This window comes from Suncus etruscus, chromosome 6 (genome assembly GCF_024139225.1).
Source record: "Suncus etruscus isolate mSunEtr1 chromosome 6, mSunEtr1.pri.cur, whole genome shotgun sequence".
Classification (NCBI taxonomy): domain Eukaryota; kingdom Metazoa; phylum Chordata; class Mammalia; order Eulipotyphla; family Soricidae; genus Suncus; species Suncus etruscus.
The window spans coordinates 94,008,958-94,031,620 of record NC_064853.1 but is presented as its reverse complement, the minus strand read 5'-3'; the positions used below and the strand labels follow the sequence as shown (position 1 = coordinate 94,031,620).

At 47.6% G+C, this 22,663-nt stretch overlaps 2 protein-coding genes across 3 annotated transcripts in view; one reads left to right on the top strand and one right to left on the bottom strand.

Annotated features, from left to right (window-relative positions):
• Positions 1–4,214, top strand: part of ABCC5 (ATP binding cassette subfamily C member 5) — a 102,160-nt gene extending 97,946 nt beyond the window's left edge. For both annotated transcript variants that reach the window (XM_049775811.1, XM_049775812.1), the window contains 2 exons: positions 278–442; positions 2,886–4,214. In XM_049775811.1, the coding sequence (XP_049631768.1) occupies positions 278–442; positions 2,886–2,987 (267 nt within the window). In that variant the 3' untranslated portion in view covers positions 2,988–4,214. The remainder of the gene's footprint in view (positions 1–277; positions 443–2,885) is intronic.
• DVL3 (dishevelled segment polarity protein 3) overlaps positions 1–22,663 on the bottom strand; it is a 324,867-nt gene that overhangs the window by 279,032 nt on the left and 23,172 nt on the right. The gene's annotated exons all lie outside the window — the stretch shown is intronic.

Sequence of the window (22,663 nt, the reverse complement as noted above, 5' to 3'; positions counted from 1 at the left end):
ATAAGAATGGACTGGAGGGGCTGGAGCCGTGGCACAAGTGGTAGGGTGTTTGCCTTGAACGCACTAACCTAGGATGGACCTCGGCTCGAGATCCCCCAGCATCCCATATCATCCCCCGGTTTGATCCCCCAGCATCCCATATAGTCCCCAAAGCCAGGAGTGATTTCTGAGCACATAGCCAGGAGTAATTCCTGAGCATCACTGGGTGAGGCCCAAAAAGTCAAAAAAAAAAAAAAAAAAGAATGGGTTGGAGCCCTCATTCCCTCTTCCCCGGCAGATTCTGATTCTCGATGAAGCCACCGCTGCCATGGACACGGAGACAGATTTACTGATTCAGGAGACCATCCGAGAGGCATTCGCTGACTGTACTATGCTGACCATCGCCCATCGTCTGCACACAGTCCTGGGCTCAGACAGGATCATGGTGCTGGCCCAGGGACAGGTACTGAGTCCCCAAGGGGCTTGCTCAGCCTTTGGCCTTTCATGAGAGGAAAATGGCCCTTGGCAGACAGAGATGAGCAGCTGCCATCTGGGTTCGCATTCAGGGGAGCAGCTCTAAATTTAGTCTGGTTGCTCTTGGAAAGCAGCGAGAGACTGATTTGGGCTGGAGAGTTAGCGAAATACACAGCCCCTGAGCACCTCTGACTGTGGCCTTAAAAGAGATAAGGAATATTCTCTAGCCACCTGTGAACTTGTCCTGTGGCCTGGTGTCTGGCAGCCACAGACAGTAGCCTCTTATGAGACTGCAGCCTCAGGCTTGTATGGGTCTTCCTGAGAGACATAAATGGACACAGTCCTTTGCAGTGGAAATTCATGTCTGCCCTCTCTGCTTGCTTCCAGTCTGAAGCTCCAGGCAGTTATGTGGAGGGCTTTAGGAAAGAGCCAGGGCACAGTGGTTAAAGTACATGTTAGTCAAGTCACTTACTCCCAGCTGCAGAAGAAGCATCATGTGACAAGACCACTGAAGTCAAAGTACAGATTCCCTGCCCACCAGAAGAGCCACATCACCAAGAGACAGGGCTGTAACAAGTTTATTGTAGATAAATTGTAAAAAAAAAAAAAAAAAAAAAAAAAAATGGTGGCAGGAAAGTGGCTCATTTCTCATGGTTCTTGGGTCAGATAACAGATACTAGAGCCCAGATCAAGGTCCTTAACCAACAGATCCTGTGCACCTGAGAATCTCAGCATTGCTTCCTAAGTCGCAGACACAAGTAAATGCAGTTTCCTAACCAACATCTGCAAGAATTTTATATTCTTTTTATTTATTTTTAAAAGAAGGGGCCCAGAGAGGTAGGGACCTTGCCTTGCGCATGCTGATCTGGGTTAAGATCCTGGCACTTTATATGGTCTCCTGAGCCCCTCCTAAGAAGTAAACCCTGAGCACCTTCAGCTGTGGTCCCAAAAACAAGAGACAGAAATTCAGTTGAGTCAGGACACTTCAGTTGAAAGTCTGATTTTGCTTTATTACTGGAACATGTGAATAGTACCATCCAAATCTGGGTCAAAGGACATATTTCATACACTACAAAGTTGCTAGGAGGGGGAGGGGTTGAATCCAGCCAATCATATGTTGCTCATACAATAGGCTTCCCAGTTAGGCCCAGCTTAGCCTGTGTCACTTCCCACCCTTGCCTTGGAGGTGACTCTAGTTGCAGTCTCAATTAGCCTTAAACCCAGTAGTTTTTGGGGTCAGAGAGATAGCACAGTGGTTAGAGCATTTGCTGTGCAAGTGGCCATCCCGGGTTCAATCCCTGGCACCCCATATGGTCATCACACCCCACCAGGATGCCTCCACTTCAAAACAAGGAAAAAGTTGGAGTCAATTGCAGGCTGAAGTTCTGGGGTTGCAGCCCAGTGGAAGAACTTGTAAAGCTTTAGATCTCATTCCCAGCACTGCACATGAGGGCAGCACACTCTACCAGGCCAGTGACTCCAAAACCAGTTCTTTTTACTGCCACACCGCTGTCCTCTCTTCATCCTGACATTATAACCATATTATCTTTGTATTATCCTAAGCGTTGGCTGAAATGTAAGTAACCATTGACTACGCGGAGCTACTAGAACATAGGTATTAAATAAAAACAAATACATCCAGATCAAGGAGGCCAAAGAAATAGTACAGCAGGTAGGGCACTTGCCTTGCATGCAATTGACTCGGGTTCAAACCTCAATATCCCAGATGGTCTCCCTAGCCCATGAGGAGTGATTCCTGAGCACAGAGCCATGGCTCCAAAACCTCATGCTTTGCAGAGGAGAGCTCTGGGTTGGATCACCAGCACTGTCTGGGCCCCCAACTGCTGCTGGGTATGACCCTCTTCCACCCAACAAATTCGAACTGGAACCTGCCTCCTAAGCCAGAGAGGGCCCACCACACACACTTCCCCTCTGTTGCTGCTGCTGGACAATAGGCATCAGTCATGTCTCCTTGGGAGCTTCTGGGACTTTCTGTCCAGCTCATTGCAGGCAAGAGAATGGAGGGTCCCTCCTTAGGCTGGTGGCGTAAGCAGACAGCAGGGACTGGGGCAGGCTATTCATACCACAAGGGCACAAGCAGGCACTGGGGGAAACTGATGCTGAACCTGACATCAGCTGAGTACCTATCACCACCCGCTGCAGCCACCAGACAGGCAGGAGAACGCAGGGCAAACACCTGATTCACTACACACATATCTCCTACTGTGACAAGCCTGTGTTGCCTATGGGGCCATACCTAGATTACTCTGGGTTTACTGCTGGCTCTGCATTCAGGGATAACTCCTGATGGTATCCAAAGGACCAAGTGCAATTCCAGGACTTGAACTAGTATCAGTTACTTGTGTGCTGTGGGCCACCCCCCACCTCTTGTCTAGACCCTTGAGCCACTTTCTGATGTCTTTCCCCTGCAGGTGGTGGAGTTTGACACCCCATCCGTCCTGCTGTCCAATGACAGCTCCCGGTTCTACGCCATGTTTGCTGCTTCAGAGAACAAGGTTGCTGTCAAGGGCTGACCCCTTTGCTGCCGCCGCCACCCCAGTCTCTGCCCTCTGGAGAGTCGCCCACCCCGCCAGGCCGGGCAGGCCACCCTCCGCCCACCACAGCCTTGCCTTTCCTGACCTTCCCTCCGCACTGCAGTTCAGGATCAGCTTGTGTGTCGCTTTTAGGGAGAGTTCTATTTTGATGATTGTATTTATTCCTCATTTCACATAAACAGAGTTTAGTTTTTGTCTTTACTTGCACTCTTGAGAGGTTCAGGGAACCGTTATTATAAATGTATCAGAGGCCTATAATGAAGCTTTATACGTGTAACTCTATGATTATTATAATTCTGTACATAGCCTATATGGACAGTGCAGGTGTGCGCCCTTGATTTTATAGTCGAATCGGCACCGTGCTTACCACTGTGTGGGTTTCTCTCTAGCCTGCCGTACACGTTGCTGTACCGGAGATGTGGTTTTGCTATTGGACTAGCAAAGCAGCATTTTGTTCCTCTCGTGGTGCCCCCAAAGAAAGGAAGACACATGGTGATCACAGGCCCTCTCGAGGGTGGCGGGGGGGGGGGGTCCCCTGGAGGCCATGCCGAGCGCCGTGATTTCTCAGGGCTCCTGCCTTCTTGTCCTGATGTCACTTTACTGTTTCAGGAGAGCCACGGGGCTGAACCTCCAGCACCCCTGTCCCCTTTCCCCCCTTTTCACTCCCTCTGCCAGGAGGAGGTTACTTTCTGACTTTCTCTCTGGGGCAATGTTCTGTACCCCAGCCCAGGCAGCACACTGCCTTTATCCCCAACTCCCACTGGCCACAGCCCCAAGACCTCGAGCTGCACCCTCTCACCCACAGCTCAGTAGCAGGGCGCAGGCCACAGGGTCCGTAGCCCTTGCTTGCTATGGCCACCCCATCTCCCCACATCGCCAGCCCCTCCAAAGTCTGCGACTTCAAGTAGCTCTTGCTCATCAGTGTCTCACACTGGTGTCGAAGTCTTCTTTTTTTTATTTGTACTCTTAAGAGACCTACCTCAGGTTGCTGATGGCTGCGGGGCTCCAGGTGTCCCCTTCCTGTACCCCCTCTGCCATGGGGCCAGTAGCTCAGGTGGGTGTGGTCGCTGCTGTCGTCGGTGGAACGGTCCGTGTTGCATGTCGTGACCAACTGGACATCCTGTCGCCTTAGCATGTTCGCCGAACACCTTGTGGAAGCAGAAGTCTTAAAAAAAAAAGTGAATAAAATTATTTTGGATTTTGTAATCATTTGCGTGTTGGAAACTGATTCTCTGGAAAGGGGGAGAAGGGCTTCAGAGTCACACAACATACACACACACTGGGACCTTCTGTGGAGGATCATAGTCACCAACTCAGGCTCTAGTATAGCTGGGTAAAGGTTGGGTGGTCAAGAGAACAGGTTTTGAGGGGAACTATATTGAATGGCAGCCCAATGAGAGCTCTTAGTCTTGCCAAACATGCAATGGCCCTTCTGGCCCAGGTATCCCATGAACATATTGAGAATTAAATCCTCACCCACAAGGGGCTGTTCTTCAGTTTATCAGTATCTCCTGGGTAGGCAGCTCAAGAGCTTTTTTGGTGTATTTGTTTTATGTTGTGTTGTGTTTAGGCCACACCTAGCAGCGCTCAGGCTGGTTCGGGAGACTTTATGGAGACACCTGGCAGGCTCGGGAGACTTTATGGGATGCTGGGGATCAAACCTAGGTAGGCTGCATACAAAGTAAATGCCCTACCTGTTGTACTATCGTTCCATACCCCCTCAAGAGCTTTTCAACCCATCGCTTTCAACTGGGGAAGCAAGTTTTTATGAAATGTGAGGGGAGAGAATGAGAGAAATGGGGCTTGGCTGGAATGGAAAAAAAGAGATGTGTTCAAGGGAGAACATAGCTCAAGAGAGCAAGCTTTCCTTCAGTTTTACTCTGAGACTGCCTTCAGCATGGATTACTGAAAAACCTATTTCATGCTCTTTGCTATTGATTCCTTTTTATTAAATATTTTTAAAAATCTTTCTTTTAATCTTTTCTTATTTATTTTTGGGCTACATCTGGTGATGCTCAGGGATTACTCCTGGCTCTGTGCTCAGAAATTGCTCCTGACAGCTCAGGGGACCATATGGGATGTTGGGAATTGAACCTGGGTCTGTCCCGGTCTGCAGCATGCAAGGCACATGTCCTACTACCGTGCTATTGCCCCACCAGAAGACATCTTAAATCCAGCCTTTACTATTTAATTTTTGCTCGCCTTCTGTCTTGAAAAATTGGAGGCCTGTCTTTGCAGTTAAGAGAGGCAGTTCCTGGGCCGGAGAGATAGCATGGAGGTAAAGTGTTTGCCTTGCATGCAGAAGGTCAGTGGTTCGAATCCCGGCATCCCATATGGTCCCCTGAGCCTGCCAGGAGCGATTTCTGAGCGTAGAGCCAGGAGTAACCTCTGAGCATTGCTGGATGTGACCCAAAAAGCCAAAAAAAAAAAAGTCCCGGGCCGGAAAGATAGCATGGAGACAGGGCGTTTGCCTGGCATGCAGAGAGAGATAAGGCATTTGCCTTGCCTGCAGCCAATTTAGGGCTAATCCCCAGCACCACAAATAGTCCCCCAATAATGGTAACTGAGCACAGAGTGAGGAATAAGCCATGAACACAAGTATATATGGCCCAAAACAACAAAAAATAACCCATAAAAATAGGACCAAAGACATAGAAGTCAGAATGATAGTACAGTATGTAGGGCATTTGCACTCATGCAGCCAACTTGAGTTCAATCCCCGGCATCCCATATTTCGCCAAGCATGCCAGAAGCATCCCTGGGCAGAGCCCAGGAGTAAGCCCTGGGCACAGCTGGTCATGTTCCCTCCCCGCAAGAAAACAAAACCAGAAAGAAAAATAGGGGCTGGCGTGATAACAAAGCAGTAGGGTGTTTGCCTTGCACAACCTTGGGTGGACAACCTGGGATGGATTGATCCCTGGCATCTTATATGGTTCCCTGAGCCTAGCAGGAGCGATTTCTGGTGCAGAGCCAGGAGTAATCTCTGAGTGCCACTGGGTGTGGCCCAAAAAACAAAACAAAACAAAAAAGACCAAAGACAGTAGGTAGGACATTTGCCTTCCATGCAGCTGACTTAGGGTTCAATCCTCAGCCCTTCCAAAGTCCAATGAGTTCTGCCAGGAGTGATCCCTGAGCATAAGCCAGGAGCACCTCTGTATGTGATACAAGCACAGAAATTTTTAAAATTTCAGTTTGGGGCCGGAGAGATTGCACAGCGGTAGGGCTTTTGCCTTGCGCACAGCTAACCCAAAATTTACAGTGATTTGATTCCCAGTTTCCCATCTGTCCACCAAGCCTGCCAGGAGAAATTCCACAAATATCCTCCTTTCAGTTCAGTCCTCTCAGAACTTGTTGTGTTCTCCTACTCCTCCTACATGCCCTCTTCCCTTTTCTCCCACACACATTTTTTTTCCTCTCAGAACAGGAAGGGGCTGTGGGCTGCAACCACATCCCTAGTCCAAATTTTGGGAAGCTGGTTGAGGACCTCCACAGGACAGCCCAAAGAGCTTCTCAAAAGCGAAGGTGCATTTAGTCTATCAGCACCACCTTTCAGACTACAGGCCTGGGGGTTATCAGTGGACTATATGTGGTGCCAGGGATCAACAGGGGCTGGCCCCATGCAAGGCAAGTGCTTTAACCCCGGTGTTATCTCTGTCTTTCTGTAAGCAAGTATTATAGGAATTCAAAGAAGAAAAAGGTGTTGAGGGCCCGGAGAGATAGCACAGCGGTGTTTGCCATGCAAGCAGCCGATCCAGGACCTAAGGTGGTTGGTTCGAATCTCGGTGTCCCATGTGGTCCCCCGTGCCTGCCAGGAGCTATTTCTGAGCAGACAGCCAGAAGTAACCCCTGAGCACCGCCGGGTGTGGCCCAAAAAACCAAAAAAAAAAGAAAAAAGAAAAAGGTGTTGAGTGTGAAAGAGTGAGAGGTTAAGTTTGGGGGTTTTGGGGGGTTGTGACCACACCTGGTAGTAATTCAGGGCTATTTCCCACTCTATGCTTGGGAGTCATTCCTGGTGATACTCGGGACCAAGCATGGTGGGGGTATGAGAACCAAAGCCCCCGGGGCTAGGACCAAGGTAATCCTAAATTCCCAGTAAAGCCACTGTAAAGTATTTTCCCACTCTACAACTTCCTATGTAGAGGGAGTCAGACCAGAGATAAAACCACAACATATACTCTCTAAAAGGCAGAACCCTTCCTGTTCTATTGGGATAGAGAAATCAGGCAGTTTAGGAATGTTCCACCCTAAACAATGAGTTGGGACATCAACTTTAAGAATTTATGTGCTGGGGGAGGGGGAAAAAAAAGAATTTATGTGCTTTGTGTGCAAATGGAAATGGACCAATCATGTATATTAAGAAGGATAAACTGGGGGCTGGAGCGATGGCACAGCAATAAGGTGTTTGCCTTGCACACTGCTGACCCAGGATAGACTGGCCCAATCCCCTGGCATTCCATATGGTTCCCCAAGTCAGAAGCAATTTCTGAATGCATAGCCAGGAGTAACCCCTAAGCGTCACAGGGTATGACCAAAAGTATTTTTTTTAATTTTTAAAAAAAGGATAAACTGTATTAATCAATGAAATGCTTGATAGCTAAAGCTTGTGACCCTTATATAAACTGGTTAAGAATTTATTTCGGAGGGGGGAGCGGAGAGATAGCATGGAGGTAAAGCATTTGCCTTTCATGCAGGAGGTCATCGGTTCAAATCCCGGCATCCCATATGATCCCCCGTGCCTTCCAGGAGCAATTTCTGAGCCTGGAGCCAGGAATAACCCCTGAGCACTGCCGGGTGTGACCCAAAAACCACAAAAAAAAAAAAAAAAAAGAATTTATTTCGGGGTTCTTGTCAAGACTCCACTGGTTGGATAAGATTTGGACCTCGGCTAGCCAAATAAACTCCCTTTTGTGCCTTGCATTATCAGAGGTGGTCTTTGATTCTCAGTGCTGATTTGGGTAGTCAACACAAACCCTACATTTGGGAGCTCATCTGGGTTTGACTTTCCCTCAGCCTCGTGTCTGACCAGCCCCAAAACAGGGAGGATTTGAACCAAAATACCTTCAGGCTCTCAGGAGCAATCTTTGGGTCACACAGCCTAATCAAAGGGGCGTAGCTTAGCCTACACTATCAAGTGAGATTTCTGGATTGCATGTCCTGACTATCAGGAGTGATCTTTTGGATTGCATGGCCTGACTCAAAAGGAGGCGCTGGAACTGGTTGTGAGCCTAGCAGATGTTCTTGGAAGCTCCCTGGCAGAGTGCTCAGGGGTGCCCTCTGCACTCTGGAATTCCTTTAAAACGGTAAGATTAGGTGGGAAGAAAAGGAAAAGGCCTTGGGTTATCTAAGTGTGTGGTATCTTAGTGTGTATCTGGTCTCTGTTATATGTGAAGAAGTGTTTGTCTGCCCCTTGTTGCATTCTGTGGTTGTGTGTGTTAGTTTGATATCTCTTTTTTTTTTTGGGGGGGGGGGGGAATTGGGTCACACCCGGTGGTACGCAGGGTGTACACTCAAAAGTCACTCCTCGCAGGCTCAGGGGACCATACGAGTTGCTGGGATTTGAACCAAGGTTCATCCTGTGTTGGCCACATGCAAAGCAAACATCTTACCACTGTGCTATTGCTCTGGCCCCCATGGAACTATTTAAATGAGCAGATGTTTATGTGCAGACTGGGTTGGGGTAGGGTTGGAGACAAGCTGGGCCTTTAGAGCCCCAGAGCTGCTTTTCTGGCAACAGACCCACTTGGTTCTAATAATAAAAAAGAAGGAGGGCCTGAGAGATAGCATGGCGGTAAGGCGTTTGCCTTTCATGCAGAAGTCATCAGTTTGAATTCTGGTGTCCCATATGGTCCCCCCTGAGAGATAGTATGGCGGTAAGGTGTTTGCCTTTCATGCAGAAGTCATCAGTTTGAATTCCGGTGTCCCATATGGTCCCCCGTGCCTGCCAGGAGCAATTTCTGAGCATGGAGCCAGTAGTAACCCCTGAGCACTGCTGGGTGTGACCCAAAAACCACAAAAAAAAAAAAAAAAAAAAAAAAGGTGGGCTGGAGAGATTGCACTACAGAAAGTGCCTTGCATGCAGCTGACCTGGGTTTCTCCCTGGCATCCAATACAATCCCCTGAGCACTGCCAAGAATGATTCCTGAATGAGAATCATCAGGTATAATTCCCCCCACCCCCAAGGTAGAGCTCAAAGATCCCTTAGACTAATGAGAGCATAGATGTGTTCAGGACTCCAGTTAGACTGAGAAGATAAGGAAGTAAGAAGATAGACATGACTATGCTGAGAGATTCCCTGATTTGGCAGTGTCCGCAGCATCTGACCCTGCACTTACTCTCTGTAGGACGTATATGTTGCCCCCTCAGAATCAAGGGGCAATTCTGAAGGAACAGCAGCGAGAGAAGGAGGAGCATATGGCTCACCTTATAAAAGATAAGGAAAAGCTGAAGGTGGGTCCTGACCATCCCTATGCAAAGGTGTGGGCAGGTGAGCAGGACAGTGCTGTGAAGGGAATCAGTGCCTGTGGGCACTCAAAGTCTCATTGGGATCCTGAGCAGGATAATCTGAAACTGGCTCTCTCCTTTCTTGCCTCCTTGCCTTCTTCTTTCTTTCTTTCTTCCTTCCTTTTTCTTTCATTCTTTCTTTCTTTCTCTTTCTTTCTTTCTTTCTTTTTTTCTTTCTTTCTTTCTTTCTTTCTTCTTTCTTTCTTTCTTTCTTCCTTCCTTTCTTCTTTCTTTCTTTCTTTCTTCCTTCCTTCCTTTCTTCTTTCTTTCTTTCTTTCTTTCTTTCTTTCTTCCTTCCTTCCTTCCTTCCTTCCTCCTTCCTTCCTTCCTTCCTTCCTTCTTCTTTCTTTCTTTTTTTCTATCTTTCTTTCTTTCTTTCTTTCTTTCTTCTTTCTCTCTTCTTTCTCTTTCTTTCTCTCTTTCCTTCCTTGTTTCTCTTTCTTTCTTTTTCTTCCTTCCTTCCTTCCTCCTTCCTTCCTTCTTCCTTCCTTCTTTCTTTCTTTCTTTCTTTCTTTCTTTCTTTCTTTCTTTCTTTTTCTTTCTTTCTTTCTTTCTTTCTTTCTTTTTCCTTCCTTCCTTCCTTCCTCCTTCCTTCCTTCCTTCTTTCTTCCTTCCTTCCTTCCTTCCTTTCCTCCCTCCCTCCCTCCCTCTTTCTTTCTTTCTTTCTTTCTTTCTTTCTTTCTTTCTTTCTTTCTTTCTTTCTTTCTTTCTTTCTTTCTTTCTTTCTTTCTTTCTTTCGTCCTTGCCTTCTTTCAATTTAGAAACCTCTGAAGTATAACACAATAGAGAATGAGCAACTCTGTCAGCTGAACAAAGTTCTGACTTTTAGGAGTGTGTGTGGAGGTTCCCAGGAGGAAGAAACCACATTTGGGGGAGGGTTAGAAAATGGGGCTACCAGAGAGCAGAGTCCAGCAGGCTCTATCAAGGCTGCTTTACTTCCCTGTTTGAATGAGACCCTGAGGCTCCCCCACAACTAATGAGCTGGAAAGATGAGTGGGTGAAATAAGCAGCAAATGTGCTGACTCTGAGGGCTGGAGCAATATTATAGTGAGTAAGAAAGATGCTTGCCTTGCATGCAGCTGGCCCAGATTCAATGCCCAGGATAGATCCTAGCATTCTAAGTGAACCTATGAGCAATGCCACAAGTAAATCCTGAGTACAGAGCCAGTAAAAACCCTTGAACATTGTCAGTAGTGGCCCCAAAAGCAAAAATAAGTGAAATGAAAACATGGTGACTGCAGAAAAGATGGAGACAGCTAAGAAGTAGAGATAGTAGAGAAACTTAAATCTTTGAACAATCAAGAACCAGAGAGGCCTCGGTGGGTTGAACAATCCCCATATATTCCCCTAGATTATAACCTCCAGAATGCTTGTTTTTCCTTCTGATTTCTCCTAACCCACATTTCTACTTGGGAGCAGAGGTTGATCTCCATGCCCACCCTCCTGAAAACACAAATTTTCCAGTGGTTGTGCCCAGCAAGGATGCCAAGGCACCCCACAAGGGCACCCCTGCCTATCACATACCCACAGCTAGATTTCTGCACCCTGGACTTAGCCTTCATAGAGAGCAGAAGGGCCAGAGGGTAGAATCAAAAGCAAGGACCTAGTGACCTGGACAGAGCAGGACCAACTTTCAGCTCTGATTGGAGCAGGAACATACATTTTCAGAAACCAAGGACTGTCCCACAGGAAAAAAATTCCCCCCCCCCCAAAAAAAACAACAGGCACTGGAGAATGATCCTGGCCTGGGCTCAGTGCCAAACTTGAGTTTCACTCAACTACTATTTAACTTCATTAAATGGAGAGGGATAGAGTGTAAGACTGTCAAGAGTGACGCTACGACATGCAGACACTGCATGACAACATGGCAAAGAGAAGACAATCAAGACCTAAGGTTGGGAGAGGCAGAGGGAGGATCTGGCAGAAGGTCCTTCCCAAAGACAGAAGAGCTTTCTGCAGATCAAGAGACTGCCAAAGCCATGACATCCTGAGAGACTAGGACACTGAGCACATGAATGTGTCAGTCTCGTATCAACACAGGTTTTTAATAAAGACCCAGAGACCTGAAAGCAAGTAAGCTGTGACCTTGTCTACCCTACAATGCTTACACAATGCAAAAGATATGCCCTTCCCTTTAGTGGCTACTACAGTGTTTTCTTTTGTGAGATGTTTTTTGTTTTGTTTTGGTTTGGTTTTGTCTTTTATATATAAATCCTTCACCAGTGCAACATTCCCATGACCAATATCCCAAGTGTCCTTCCTCCCCACCCCACACCGGCCTGTACTCTAGACAGGCTTTCTACTTCCCTCATTCAGTCAGATTTTGTTATGATAGCTCTCAGTGTAATTATTTCTGTGACTGCTCTAAACGATCCCTGTGGTGAGCTTCACGTCAGGAGCTGAACTCTCCAGTCCTCCTCTATTTTGTCTCTGAGAATCATTACACAAATGTTTTTTTATTTTTCTCAAAACCCATAGGTGAGTGAGACCATTCTGTGTTTATCTCTCTCCCTCTGACTTATTTCACTCAGCATAATAGATTCCATATACATTGGTTTGGTTTTGGTTTTGGTTTTTGGGTCACACCTGACAGCGCTCAGGGTTTACTCCTGGCTCTACAATCAGAAATCGCTCCTGGCAGGCTCAAGGGACCATATGGGATGCCGGGAATCGAACCACCGTCCTTCTGCATGGGAGGCAAACTCCCTACCTCCATGATATTTCTCTGGTTCCTTTTGTTTGTTTTTGGTGTTTTTGTGAGATGTGATGAAGATGGGAAGCATGTGTTTCTTTCCTTTTTATCATCTCTGGACTATGACATAAAAAAAACAACTGTTTTCTCCTAGGGGGCAGGAGCGATAGTGAAGAGTGAGAAGTGCAGGTCTATGGTGAGACATCCTCAGTGGGGTCAGAGCTCCAGTATCTGAGCTCTGCACCTACTCTCTGTAGGCCAATATGTTACCCTTAGAAATGGGACCAGTACAGAAGGAGAAGCAGCAAGAAGAAGGAGCATATGCCCCACCTGGCACAGGTAAGGAAAACTGAAGATTAGTCCTGACCATCCTGAGGCTAATCCTAGGGACAGGCATGTGCAGGTGGGCACTCACAGGGCTAGGGACTCACTGTTGTACCTGGCAATGATTCAAACAAAGCATGATGTCCAGTGCCTTCTGTTACTTGGTCAAAAGCCAAAAAGGCACATGGAGTCCATTTGGATGAAACAGTTTGGTGGGTGAATGAATTAGAGCATAGTTTTGGTTTGGGTTTTATTTGGAAGCAAGAGGTTGTGCCACTCATCTAGTGCTGCTCACCACTGACCCCTGGTGGTACTCAGGAGCTCAAAGACCAGGCCCAGAGTCTGAACAGAGGTAAATTCTGCCCAGAGAAGGGGTCCTGTGAGGACAGAGTTTCTGTGGTGAGAGGATCTGAGAGTCATAGTCAAGTCTGAATTAACAAGAAGGGGGGGGGGGTAGTCTTCAACCTGGAACTGAGCTTCAGCACTCACTGTTCACCTATAGCACTGAGTTTAGGAGTCTTCAATGAGAGGGGAATTTCCTAGAATGTAACAGGCTACAGAAAAGGAGTCTTAGTTTGGAGAAGGGGAATTGAGACAAGAAAATAAGGAGCCTGTGCAGGGGACAGAAGGCCCCAGATGCTGCCTTGTTTCTGCCTGGGAGTCAGCGATGGAAACCCCCCCCCCCCCCTCCATCTCCAGGTTGGTGTCTGATGGCCTCTCTTGCTTGTCCTCACTCTCAGTATTATGCCCACAGGATAACTTCTGAGAAAAACAGTTCAGTCACATGACTAGGAGCACCAGTATCCGAGGCACATGCACCCTTACTTATTCCCTTTTGCAGTGTCCCTGCAGTTCAACTCAGAAGGAGCAGCTATTAAAGCAGATGCTGCTGCAGAAGCAGCTCTTGACTAGCTATAGCAGGGGCCTCAAGACAAGGAAGACAGAGAGGAAGTACAAAAGAACTGAGGGAGACCCAAAGAGACAGAGGCTATGTGCTTCTTCCCTGTCCCCTCACCTTTTTCACTCATATGCAGGGACTCCTGAGAATGACCAAGGAGGAACAGCAGATGCTCCAGTTCAGGATACAATGCTGATTGCTGAGAAGAGTCAGTGCAGGATTTCCAGGGGTGAGAAGTCACTTTTGGGGGCCTAGGAGGATTAGGAGGTGAGATACCTCTTGCCCATAGATGGAAATAACAACTGGAGCCAAGGCAGACCTGAGTTCAGAGTCAGACAAAAGATCTTGACTCTTGATCAGCCCTCAGGGCTCTGTGAGGAGCAAAAGGCTTCTGAGCCTGAGATTGGGGACCCAAATGAGCCCCAGGAAAGTCACCATTCTGATGCATCAGCCAGGATTGAGCTGGGTTTCATTTTTATGTCCTTTTTACCCAGAACATGGTCTCTACCCTATTAAAATCACATTAATCTAAACCAACTCTGTCGTTTCTATACTCCTCTACCTTCTTCTCCAACTTTCCTCAATCCCCTTCACTCACCCTCCTACTTTTCACTCTTCTTTTGCCACTTATTCCCTTCCCCTCTCAGAAGGGAAACTTATTACTTAGTGGGTAAACAAGTACATAATACCCCAGGAGCAGCTAGAGGATCCAAACAAGATTCAGATCCATTCCCTGCTTTGTGCACAAGATTCATAGTGCCTTCTTGACACCCTTACATGTGTGGGGAAGTAATTGAAAAATAGAAAAAAAGTCCAAAAAATTAAATTAAGAAACAAAATATTTACACTTAACTGGGTAGGAAAGACCCATGAGGGCCATTGGGAATCAGAAGAGACTTTGAAATCAACCAGGACGTGCCCAAACTCCTGCCACACTTGGCATCCTGGGAGAAATTTGCCAGGAGCAAAAACAAGGAAAGAATGGCAGAGGAACACGATGGGCACAGAAAAGCTTGAGGCTGTGACTGCCTCCCAAACACATAAATGATCTGGGCAAGTGCCCATTACTAGGTTAGTTAAATGGACTCTGTGTGCCCCAGTGACACATGGTAAGGGTAGGGGCAGAAATGATGTTCCTACAATAACCCAGGGATTTGGGAGATAGAGTATGCCCTACCACAACACATGGGGAGTTATCAAGGACTGAAATGAACCCCAAAAGTTGAAATGTTGATATGGAAAACAGAAATATCACACATATAGGGCACTTTGGCCAGTGGGTCTGAATTGTCCCCCAAAGTGGACACCTTAATCAGAGGACAGAAACGTTCCACAAACCCTGCACCTATATTTAGGGAGTTAAATATCCCCAAAACTGTGACACCTTGGTCTAGGGGGCAGCAAAGTAGGCCTCAGATTAGAGACTGGAGTGGAAAATGACTCTGCATTCCCATTTGCTTCCCAGATGTTAGGATTATTTGAAAAGACAGGTTATTTACAGGTTATGGACTGTGCTTGAGGTGGGTTGGGACAAATCTCTCCCAAGTTAATAATTAAAATTATATCCCTGGGGCAGGCATTATAGTACAGTGAGTAGGGTGTTTCCCTTTCCACAGTACACCCGGGTATGATGTGCAGCATCCCATATGGTCCCCCGATCCTGGCAGATGTGATATCTGAGTGTTGAGCCAGAAGTAATAAAAGCACCATAAATAAAATTATATTGGGAAGGGCCAGGTAGGAGAATCCAGTGACTGTGCAGACTTTGCAAGAATGAATTTCAAGTGCTTTCTCTGGTACCACATGGTCTCCTGAGCACAAAATTGAGAGTAACAGCAAGACAACACAAATGAAAAATCTACCAAATCTTACTCCGTCAATGAGTCTCTATGAAACAATTATTCTAAGCGAGGCTATGAAGGAGCTCAGTGTCTTGAAAGGTACTATTCAGATGATTTTGATCATCAAAAAAAGTCACTTTAAGTGCAGACTCACCTCTCTGTCCACCCCCCCAAAAAAAAACCTGGCCAGCATCAACTTTAGCTCTAGTGAACTGACCTGCCCCAGTGCAGACAAGAGTCTATTCTGGGGAAGGCACCCCTACAGCTAAGTGGCTTCAGCTGGCATAGAATCTGTGTTCCAGGAACTTTTGGCACTTTTGAAGAAGACTCATTTATTTCTGGCACAGAAGAGAAGCAGGGAAAGGGCCTGGGTCCTTTCTCCCTGCCATTCTCTGTTCAATTTGTACTTTTTATTTTTTTTCTTTATTAAGCCAGTCAAATTGAGCAGTGGGGGGGGTCATATACCAACTTTTGTGATACTAACATTAAGTTCTGATAAACCACTGCCATTGGACTAGCCCAATTTGTATTTTTGTTTAAATCTGACCTGTATGGGTGAGTGTCACTGGACAGGGTATGTCCTGTCAGCAGAAGGCATGTCCTTCTGGATTGTGAGGAGTTTGTCCCATGGACCTCTCCATGTCCAAACTTCACTGAACCTGGGCAACCCAGGTGAGTTTAATGGCAAAATGTCTCAAATACTGCTGGTGGTCTAAGGAAGAAAAGCAGGATGATGACAGCCCAGAATGCTGCCTTCTCCAGGTATTTCTCATGGCCTCACCTTTCAGATGGTCCTCATAACCCACCTCTGCGGAGCCCCTAAGAGAGAACCCACCTTGCCTTGTTCTTTCTGTCCCCCTTGGTAGAGCTCACCAGGAGTTATCCCACTTTGTCCCCTGGGCTCCTCAGCTATTCAATCCCTACTGTCATAACTAGATATTATAGGACAAGGGCCTGCAAACTTCTAAGTATTGTCCAAGCCCCTCTTGGACTAGATAGGACCTTGTCTAGTCCCCAATCCTATGTCCCATTTTTGAATTCTTCCCTGCCACTGAGCACACAGACAACTCAAGCCTGCAGGTACATTCATCTTAGTTATTCAGAAGTATGTTTGATTCTTAGCCAGTAGACAACAAGAGAGAGAGGGTCAGAGATCCAGTAGGCAGAGCAGAGGGTGCCTGGCTGTGCACAGGACCAGGAGGAGAGTGGGACATATAGGGGCTGGAACACTCTGCAGAGGGCAATGTGGGGAAGCCAGATGCTATGGAGCAGCCACAGATGCATGTGTGTATCTAGAACCAAACAGAGCAACACAAGAGAAGTGTCCAGCTCGCCATGAGGGTGGATTAAATCATGGGAAAAAGGGGCAGGTTTTTAGGGCTGTGGACTCACTGTGGAATCACGGAAGATCACCCTAGGAGGCTCAGTAAGGACAGAGAGGTGGAAGGGTGAGGGGGCTCTAAGGACAGATGAACTTGCTGCTGGCAGTGGGAGGACAGACAGAGAGAAGGGGAGAGAACACAAGGACAGGGCCTGGGGCAGGAGCAAGAAGCCAGGAGAAGGGAGGAGAGGAGAAGTGGGGAGGGCATTGGATGGTTCTTGAAAGGACAGAATGGAGAGGGTCAAGGATCAGGGGCCAGGACACTCTCATCCCACGAATATGGCATCTCTGCCCACCAACAGGCAACTCTGGCCTCAGCCCTGCTCTGCTTCCTCTGCCATTCTTATTCTTTTTTCTGTCCTAACATGTAGGCCTAGGTAGTAGGAGCTATGGGTCCCATTTCTGCAGGACACAGTCAGGGGAGAGAAAATACTGTTAAAACCAGGATGGGGCTCAGATGAAATATAGTTGGAGACGATGGAGGCTCCAGTGATGCCTCACACTCTGCAGGAAAGCTGGGCCTCCTCACAAGGCAGCCTGAGGAATTGCCTGATGGTTCAGCAGTTGGGCACAAGTGACACAGGTTTCAAGGACTGAGAGGGAAGCTTCTGCTGGTTGAGGTCACTAAGGTGAGGCTGCTGTGTCCTTCCTGCTGGGGAACAGAAGGAATCAGTGCTGGGAAAGGGGCTGGTGCCCTGCTGAGCCCAGCTGGGTCTGGTCTGCAGGAACAGCACAGTGAAGCTGGTTTTCCCAGGTGAGCACCCACATTTGTCACTTGACTAGAAGGTCCTGGTAACACAAATACCCTCTGAGTAGGACCAAAGAAAGAAATGTAGGAATGGGATCCTCAGGTCTACCCAGCCAGGGCTCCTCCAGTGCTCACAAGGTGGAGCCAATGCTGTGGGCCCTTGGATGGTGTTTCAGAAATAGCTTGTTCTAATGTGAATGAATGAGGGAAAAAGAAAGTCTGTCTCGAGTACAGGTGTAGGTGGGGTGGGGAGTAGGTAGATCTGGGAAATTGGTGGTGGGAATCCTGCACTGGTGAAGGAGGGTATTCTTTACATGACTGTAATCATACAACTACAATTATATTTGTAATCACGGTGTTTAAATAAAGATAATTAAAAAAAAAGAAATAGCTTGTTCTTATCAGACTAAAGGATAGGTGCAATTGTAGCTCTGGCCAGTCACTCACTAGTGTTTTACTCTCACCACCACACCAGATGGTGCTGTCAGCCTAGGAATCAGTGATGCTCTCAATGCCTTCAAATCAATGGGTAGAAAATCCACCCAATCCTAGTTCCCTGGGGTTTGGTTATGGAAAGTGTCAGAGAACAAGTGGGCTGATATGACTGCCAAGCACCAGAGAGAGAGCAGAGGGAATGGATTTATTCCAAGATACCCCAGCAATTTCAGGACAGGTCTGTCCTGACCACCATGTTTCACCTGAGCTACTTATCAGTGCCTTCATTTCACCAGCATTTGATTCAAGTGTGATATGAGTTGTCTTTACAGAAATTCACCGTGCTCTATAGCATTAAATTAGGCTCAATTTTACTAATGAAAGCAGAATAATTTTGATTAAAAAATTTTTAAAGGCTTTTCTGTTTGCTTTTTTGTCTTTGAGTCACATGTGTTTTGAGCACAAGGGTAGGAACCAGCCTTCTCCCAGTCTCTGATCAAATGCAGTTTAACAATCCAACTCTCCATTTTGATTCTATCCTATTCTATTCTATTCCATAAATCCAGGGCCTCACACCTGGAAGGCAATTGCTCTGTCACCATGCTAGGCTCCATGCCAGGCCCAAGTCTCACAGTCTGTGAGTTTACTTTACAGGGCATTTCTGTGGTTATTTGATGCAAACAGTTGAGGATTGTTCTCCTGGTGGAGGTGCTTGTAATGCTAACAGTGATGAGGATAACTCCACGTGTTGGGTTTTACTCTAGGAACTTCAGCTAAATAAGCTAAATTAACTCACAAAGCCCCCAATAAAGTGGATTAGCAGCCATCCTCTCCCTGATCTTTCTCTACTCCTTACTATTTAGGATCAGAATTCAGGAAACCTGGGGACCTCTTCTGGTGATTTATTGCAACTGCCCATGGTGCTAGGGATCCTCTCTCTCTCCTCTCTCTCTCTCTCTCTCTCTCTCTCTCTCTCTCTCTCTCTCTCTCTCTCTCTCTCTCTCTCTCTCTCTCTCTCTCTCTCTCTCCTCTTTCTCCTCTCTCTCTCTTTCTCTTTCTCCTCTCTCTCTCTTTCTCCTCTCTCTCTTCTCTCTCTCCTCTTCTTTCTCTCTTTCCTCTTTCCACCCCATTCACTTTCAAGGTAAGACCTCTAACCCACAGAAGATCAGGCACTTGTCTAAGGTGCCACAGCTAAGCATCGGCAGTGGTAAGAACTAAACGCACCTCCCTCGTCCCAGAGCTCAGAGGTAACTGCTGGGCCCTTCTACCTCAGAAGAAGAGGTGTGAGGTCTCCCTGTCACACTGGCCTGTACCCAGATTGCAGCCCCTAACTCACTCTTAGTACAGTCACCTTGGTACTGTCAGGAATGGCCCCAGAATTCATGAAACTCTGCCATGCTTAAGTAGCACATGAGGTCACGGCCCATGAGAGCTGGGCAAATACATTTTTTTCACCAGTTCTAAGGGGAAGCAGCTCAAGAACAGTTTCCTAACACAAACCCCAGATCCCATAGGATTAAGCTGCACACCACACCTGGCACAATAAGGTGACAGTGAAGGATGTTGAAGGGTCTTGGAAGAGGCTATCACCTGTGAGGATGGACCTGCTGAAGGTCTGGATTCAACAGCTACACATAGGAAGATTGAGGGCAAGGGAGTAAACACAGCTATAGCCATCAGGGATGAGGACTGAAAGACCCTGCAGACACTTCTAGAAAGGCCTGGGTTAGTCTGGGAGACAAAACAGGGAAAGTCAGACCAGAGGTCAGGGTTTGAAGGCAAGCAGCATGGTGGGGAGTGGAGAGCAGCAAAACAGTGGGAACAGTTAGGGCTGCAGCTAGTTGGCCAAGGAATTGGAGAGGTGCTCTGGAGGGACTTTTAGGGTTACAGATGCAGATTCTCAGGAGCTTTTCCAGATCTGAAAGTCAGTCTGAGGTCTTAGGATGAGATCTCTGAAAACAGGAAAGTCGTGACCTGTTGCATTAAGCCCTTTGGATGGGCTTGGATAGAGGTGGATGGTGATGGAGGCTTTACTCCTCCTCCAGCTCAGGACCACGCGTATCCACCTCCTGTTGAGCTGGCAATTCTGAGGTGATCGAGGTGGGTAGAAAACTCACATGCAGCAGGCTTCAGGAAATATTAGCTTTATTTGCCCTGGCCAACATGTGTGGCCTATAATAACCATTTATGCTGGACTCCTATTTAGCCCTGCATTGTACCTTGTCCCTCAGAGATCTCCTGCTTCCTCCTCCTTCTCCATTCAGGCAAATCCCCCTTTAGTCTCTGAGGTCAAATCTTTTGTAACCTCCCCAAGACCCCTCCAAGAAATTGGAGGTCTATTAGCAGGTAAAATTACACAGGAGGAATGGGGTGGGGGTAACAGTGACCCACCTAGACAAAAGTCTAAAAGGTTCTTTGCGTGGAAGGACGTGCTGGGTTCTGAGCCCATTTTGGGTGGGGTGTAGTGCGGGAGGGTCCAAGGTGGGGGTGGAGTAGTCCCTCAGGGCCCCCTTGGCACATTGATTCATGGGCACCAACAGTCACAGCCTTCATTGTGCTGTCAGGACTCTGGGGTTCTAGATTTCTCTCTGGCCAATGGGCTTGGGAACACTGGGCCACACCCATGAGCCCCTCCTATAAAGCCCATGGCCCCACCTCTATGGCACCCTTTCACAGTGACTCAGTTAATTCTGGGTAACTGAACAGAGCGAGATGTGGCCCCAATTTCCTTTCCCCATTTTGTCTTTTGTAGATCCAGCAAAATTGCAGAAACCCAGAGCCAACAAAGTCATTATCTGAAGAAAGTCATACAACTTGGCACCTGGCCTACCCAGGCTAGTACAGTGGTCAGTATGTGTGACCCTGAAGTCAGAGAATGAGCTCCTCAGCCCATTTCCTGCTTTCACCTGAGTCTTCAGGCAGTTTTGCCCCTGCAGTCTTTGCCCTCTCCAGGGACTTTCCAGGACTCTGTGCTGGTGACCCCCAGGTTACATCTCCTGAACCAGTCCCCTCAGGGCTTTGGGTTCCAAAGATCTCAGGGTTGGCCCTCATGTCCCCTTCCTAGCTGTGGGAGTAGTCAAGACTCTGTATCTGTCATTGTTGTTCAGAGTCTAGAGCCTTGAGCTGGTTCTTACACCCAAGGTCCCAAGCCCACAATCTGCTAGGGTTTCATCCCGTTTTTTTGTTTCTCTTGGTGGTACCATGTCTAGTTTGAAGGTGACTAGAGACTGGAGCCTCACCTTTTGGGGGGTTCTGGCCCATCCTTAGACTTGATAGTGCCCAAAGCTTTAACTATATCTCTGGGCAACAGTTTTGTTTTGAGGGGGCACTTCTTTTGGGACCCTATGCTGTGCTCAGGATCAAAGCAGGATCAGCTCAAACTACCTAATCCAAATAATTCTCTTAGACCCCTAGAGTTGAGAAGAGGGCCCGGAGAGATAGCACAGCGGCGTTTGCCTTGCAAGCAGCCGATCCAGGACCAAAGGTGGTTGGTTCGAATCCCGGTGTCCCATATGGTCCCCCGTGCCTGCCAGGAGCTATTTCTGAGCAGACAGCCAGGAGTAACCCCTGAGCACCACCGGGTGTGACCCAAAAAAACAAAAACAACAACAACAACAAAAAAAGAGTTGAGAAGAGAACTTGCAGTGGGAAGGGGTAGGGAGTCTAAAGGAGACAGTCTGGAGGTGTGTTTCAGAGTTAAATGGGACAGGATGGGGGTTACTGAGCCACAGAGCAATGACCAAGACACACTCTCCGTTCTCAGTTCACAAGCCAGCTGGACACTCAGGCCTCCATGGTTGTTTCAATAGTCAAGGTCTGAGACTAAGGGCAGAGAACCTTGGGGGCATGGGCTGCCTTGCAACATACCAGATTCTCAGATGAAGGATGGGGTAGCTTTCAAAGGAGAGGAGTCAGCTGGGGTGCAGGGCTCAGAGCCCCACAGAGCAGGCATTGAAGCTGGGATGCCCTGAGGTGGAGGTGATACCTTGGGGCATGAAGGTGATCCTACACAAACACCTTTGTTGGAAACTGCAGTCAAGACAGGGGAGGACAGCTGGGTTGGGGAGACCAAAACCAGGATAGAGATTTAGGGAGCTGAGAGGCTTTGGAAATAACCTGCCAACCTGCTGGCCTCCTGGAACTTGATCACCTTTGTACATCTCTACCTCTTAGAATCTTGTAGTACAGGCTGGGCCAACAACATCCACACAATCTAATATCAACCACTTTACTGGGGGACCAGCCTCTATGGTGAATATTTGTAAAATGACACCAAATGTTGATGGGCTCATGTCTGTGGTACCACAGACCCCTTGTCTTCTGTGGAGGGTGGAAAGAGAGCTGCAGAGAGGCTAAGCCAGACTTCCTTTGGGGGAGAAAAGAAGACTAAAGATCAGAGACAGGTATGTTTAATGAGTCATTCTCTCTCACTAAGTGCAATGGGGAATGGAACAAATGTGAAGATTTCTTTTTTTGTTTGTTTTTGTTTTTGTTTTTGGGCCACAACCCAGCGGTGCTCAGGGGTTACTCCTGGCTATCTGCTCAGAAATAGCTCCTGGCAGGCACAGGGGACCAAATGGGACTCTGGGATTCGAACCAACCACCTTAGGTCCTGGATCGGCTGTTTGCAAGGCAAACGCCGCTGGGCTATCTCTCCGGCCCCATGTGAAGATTTCTTAATCCTGGACCCTGGTTGTCCAGTCTCAGGGAGAAGAATGTGGGAGGGAGACTTGGGGAGGAGGAAAAAGAACCCAAAGGAGTTGACCCAAAGTGCTTTCCAGTAGGAAGCATCAAGTGAGGGAGACCAGGCCTTGGGTCCAATGAGAGTCAGCACT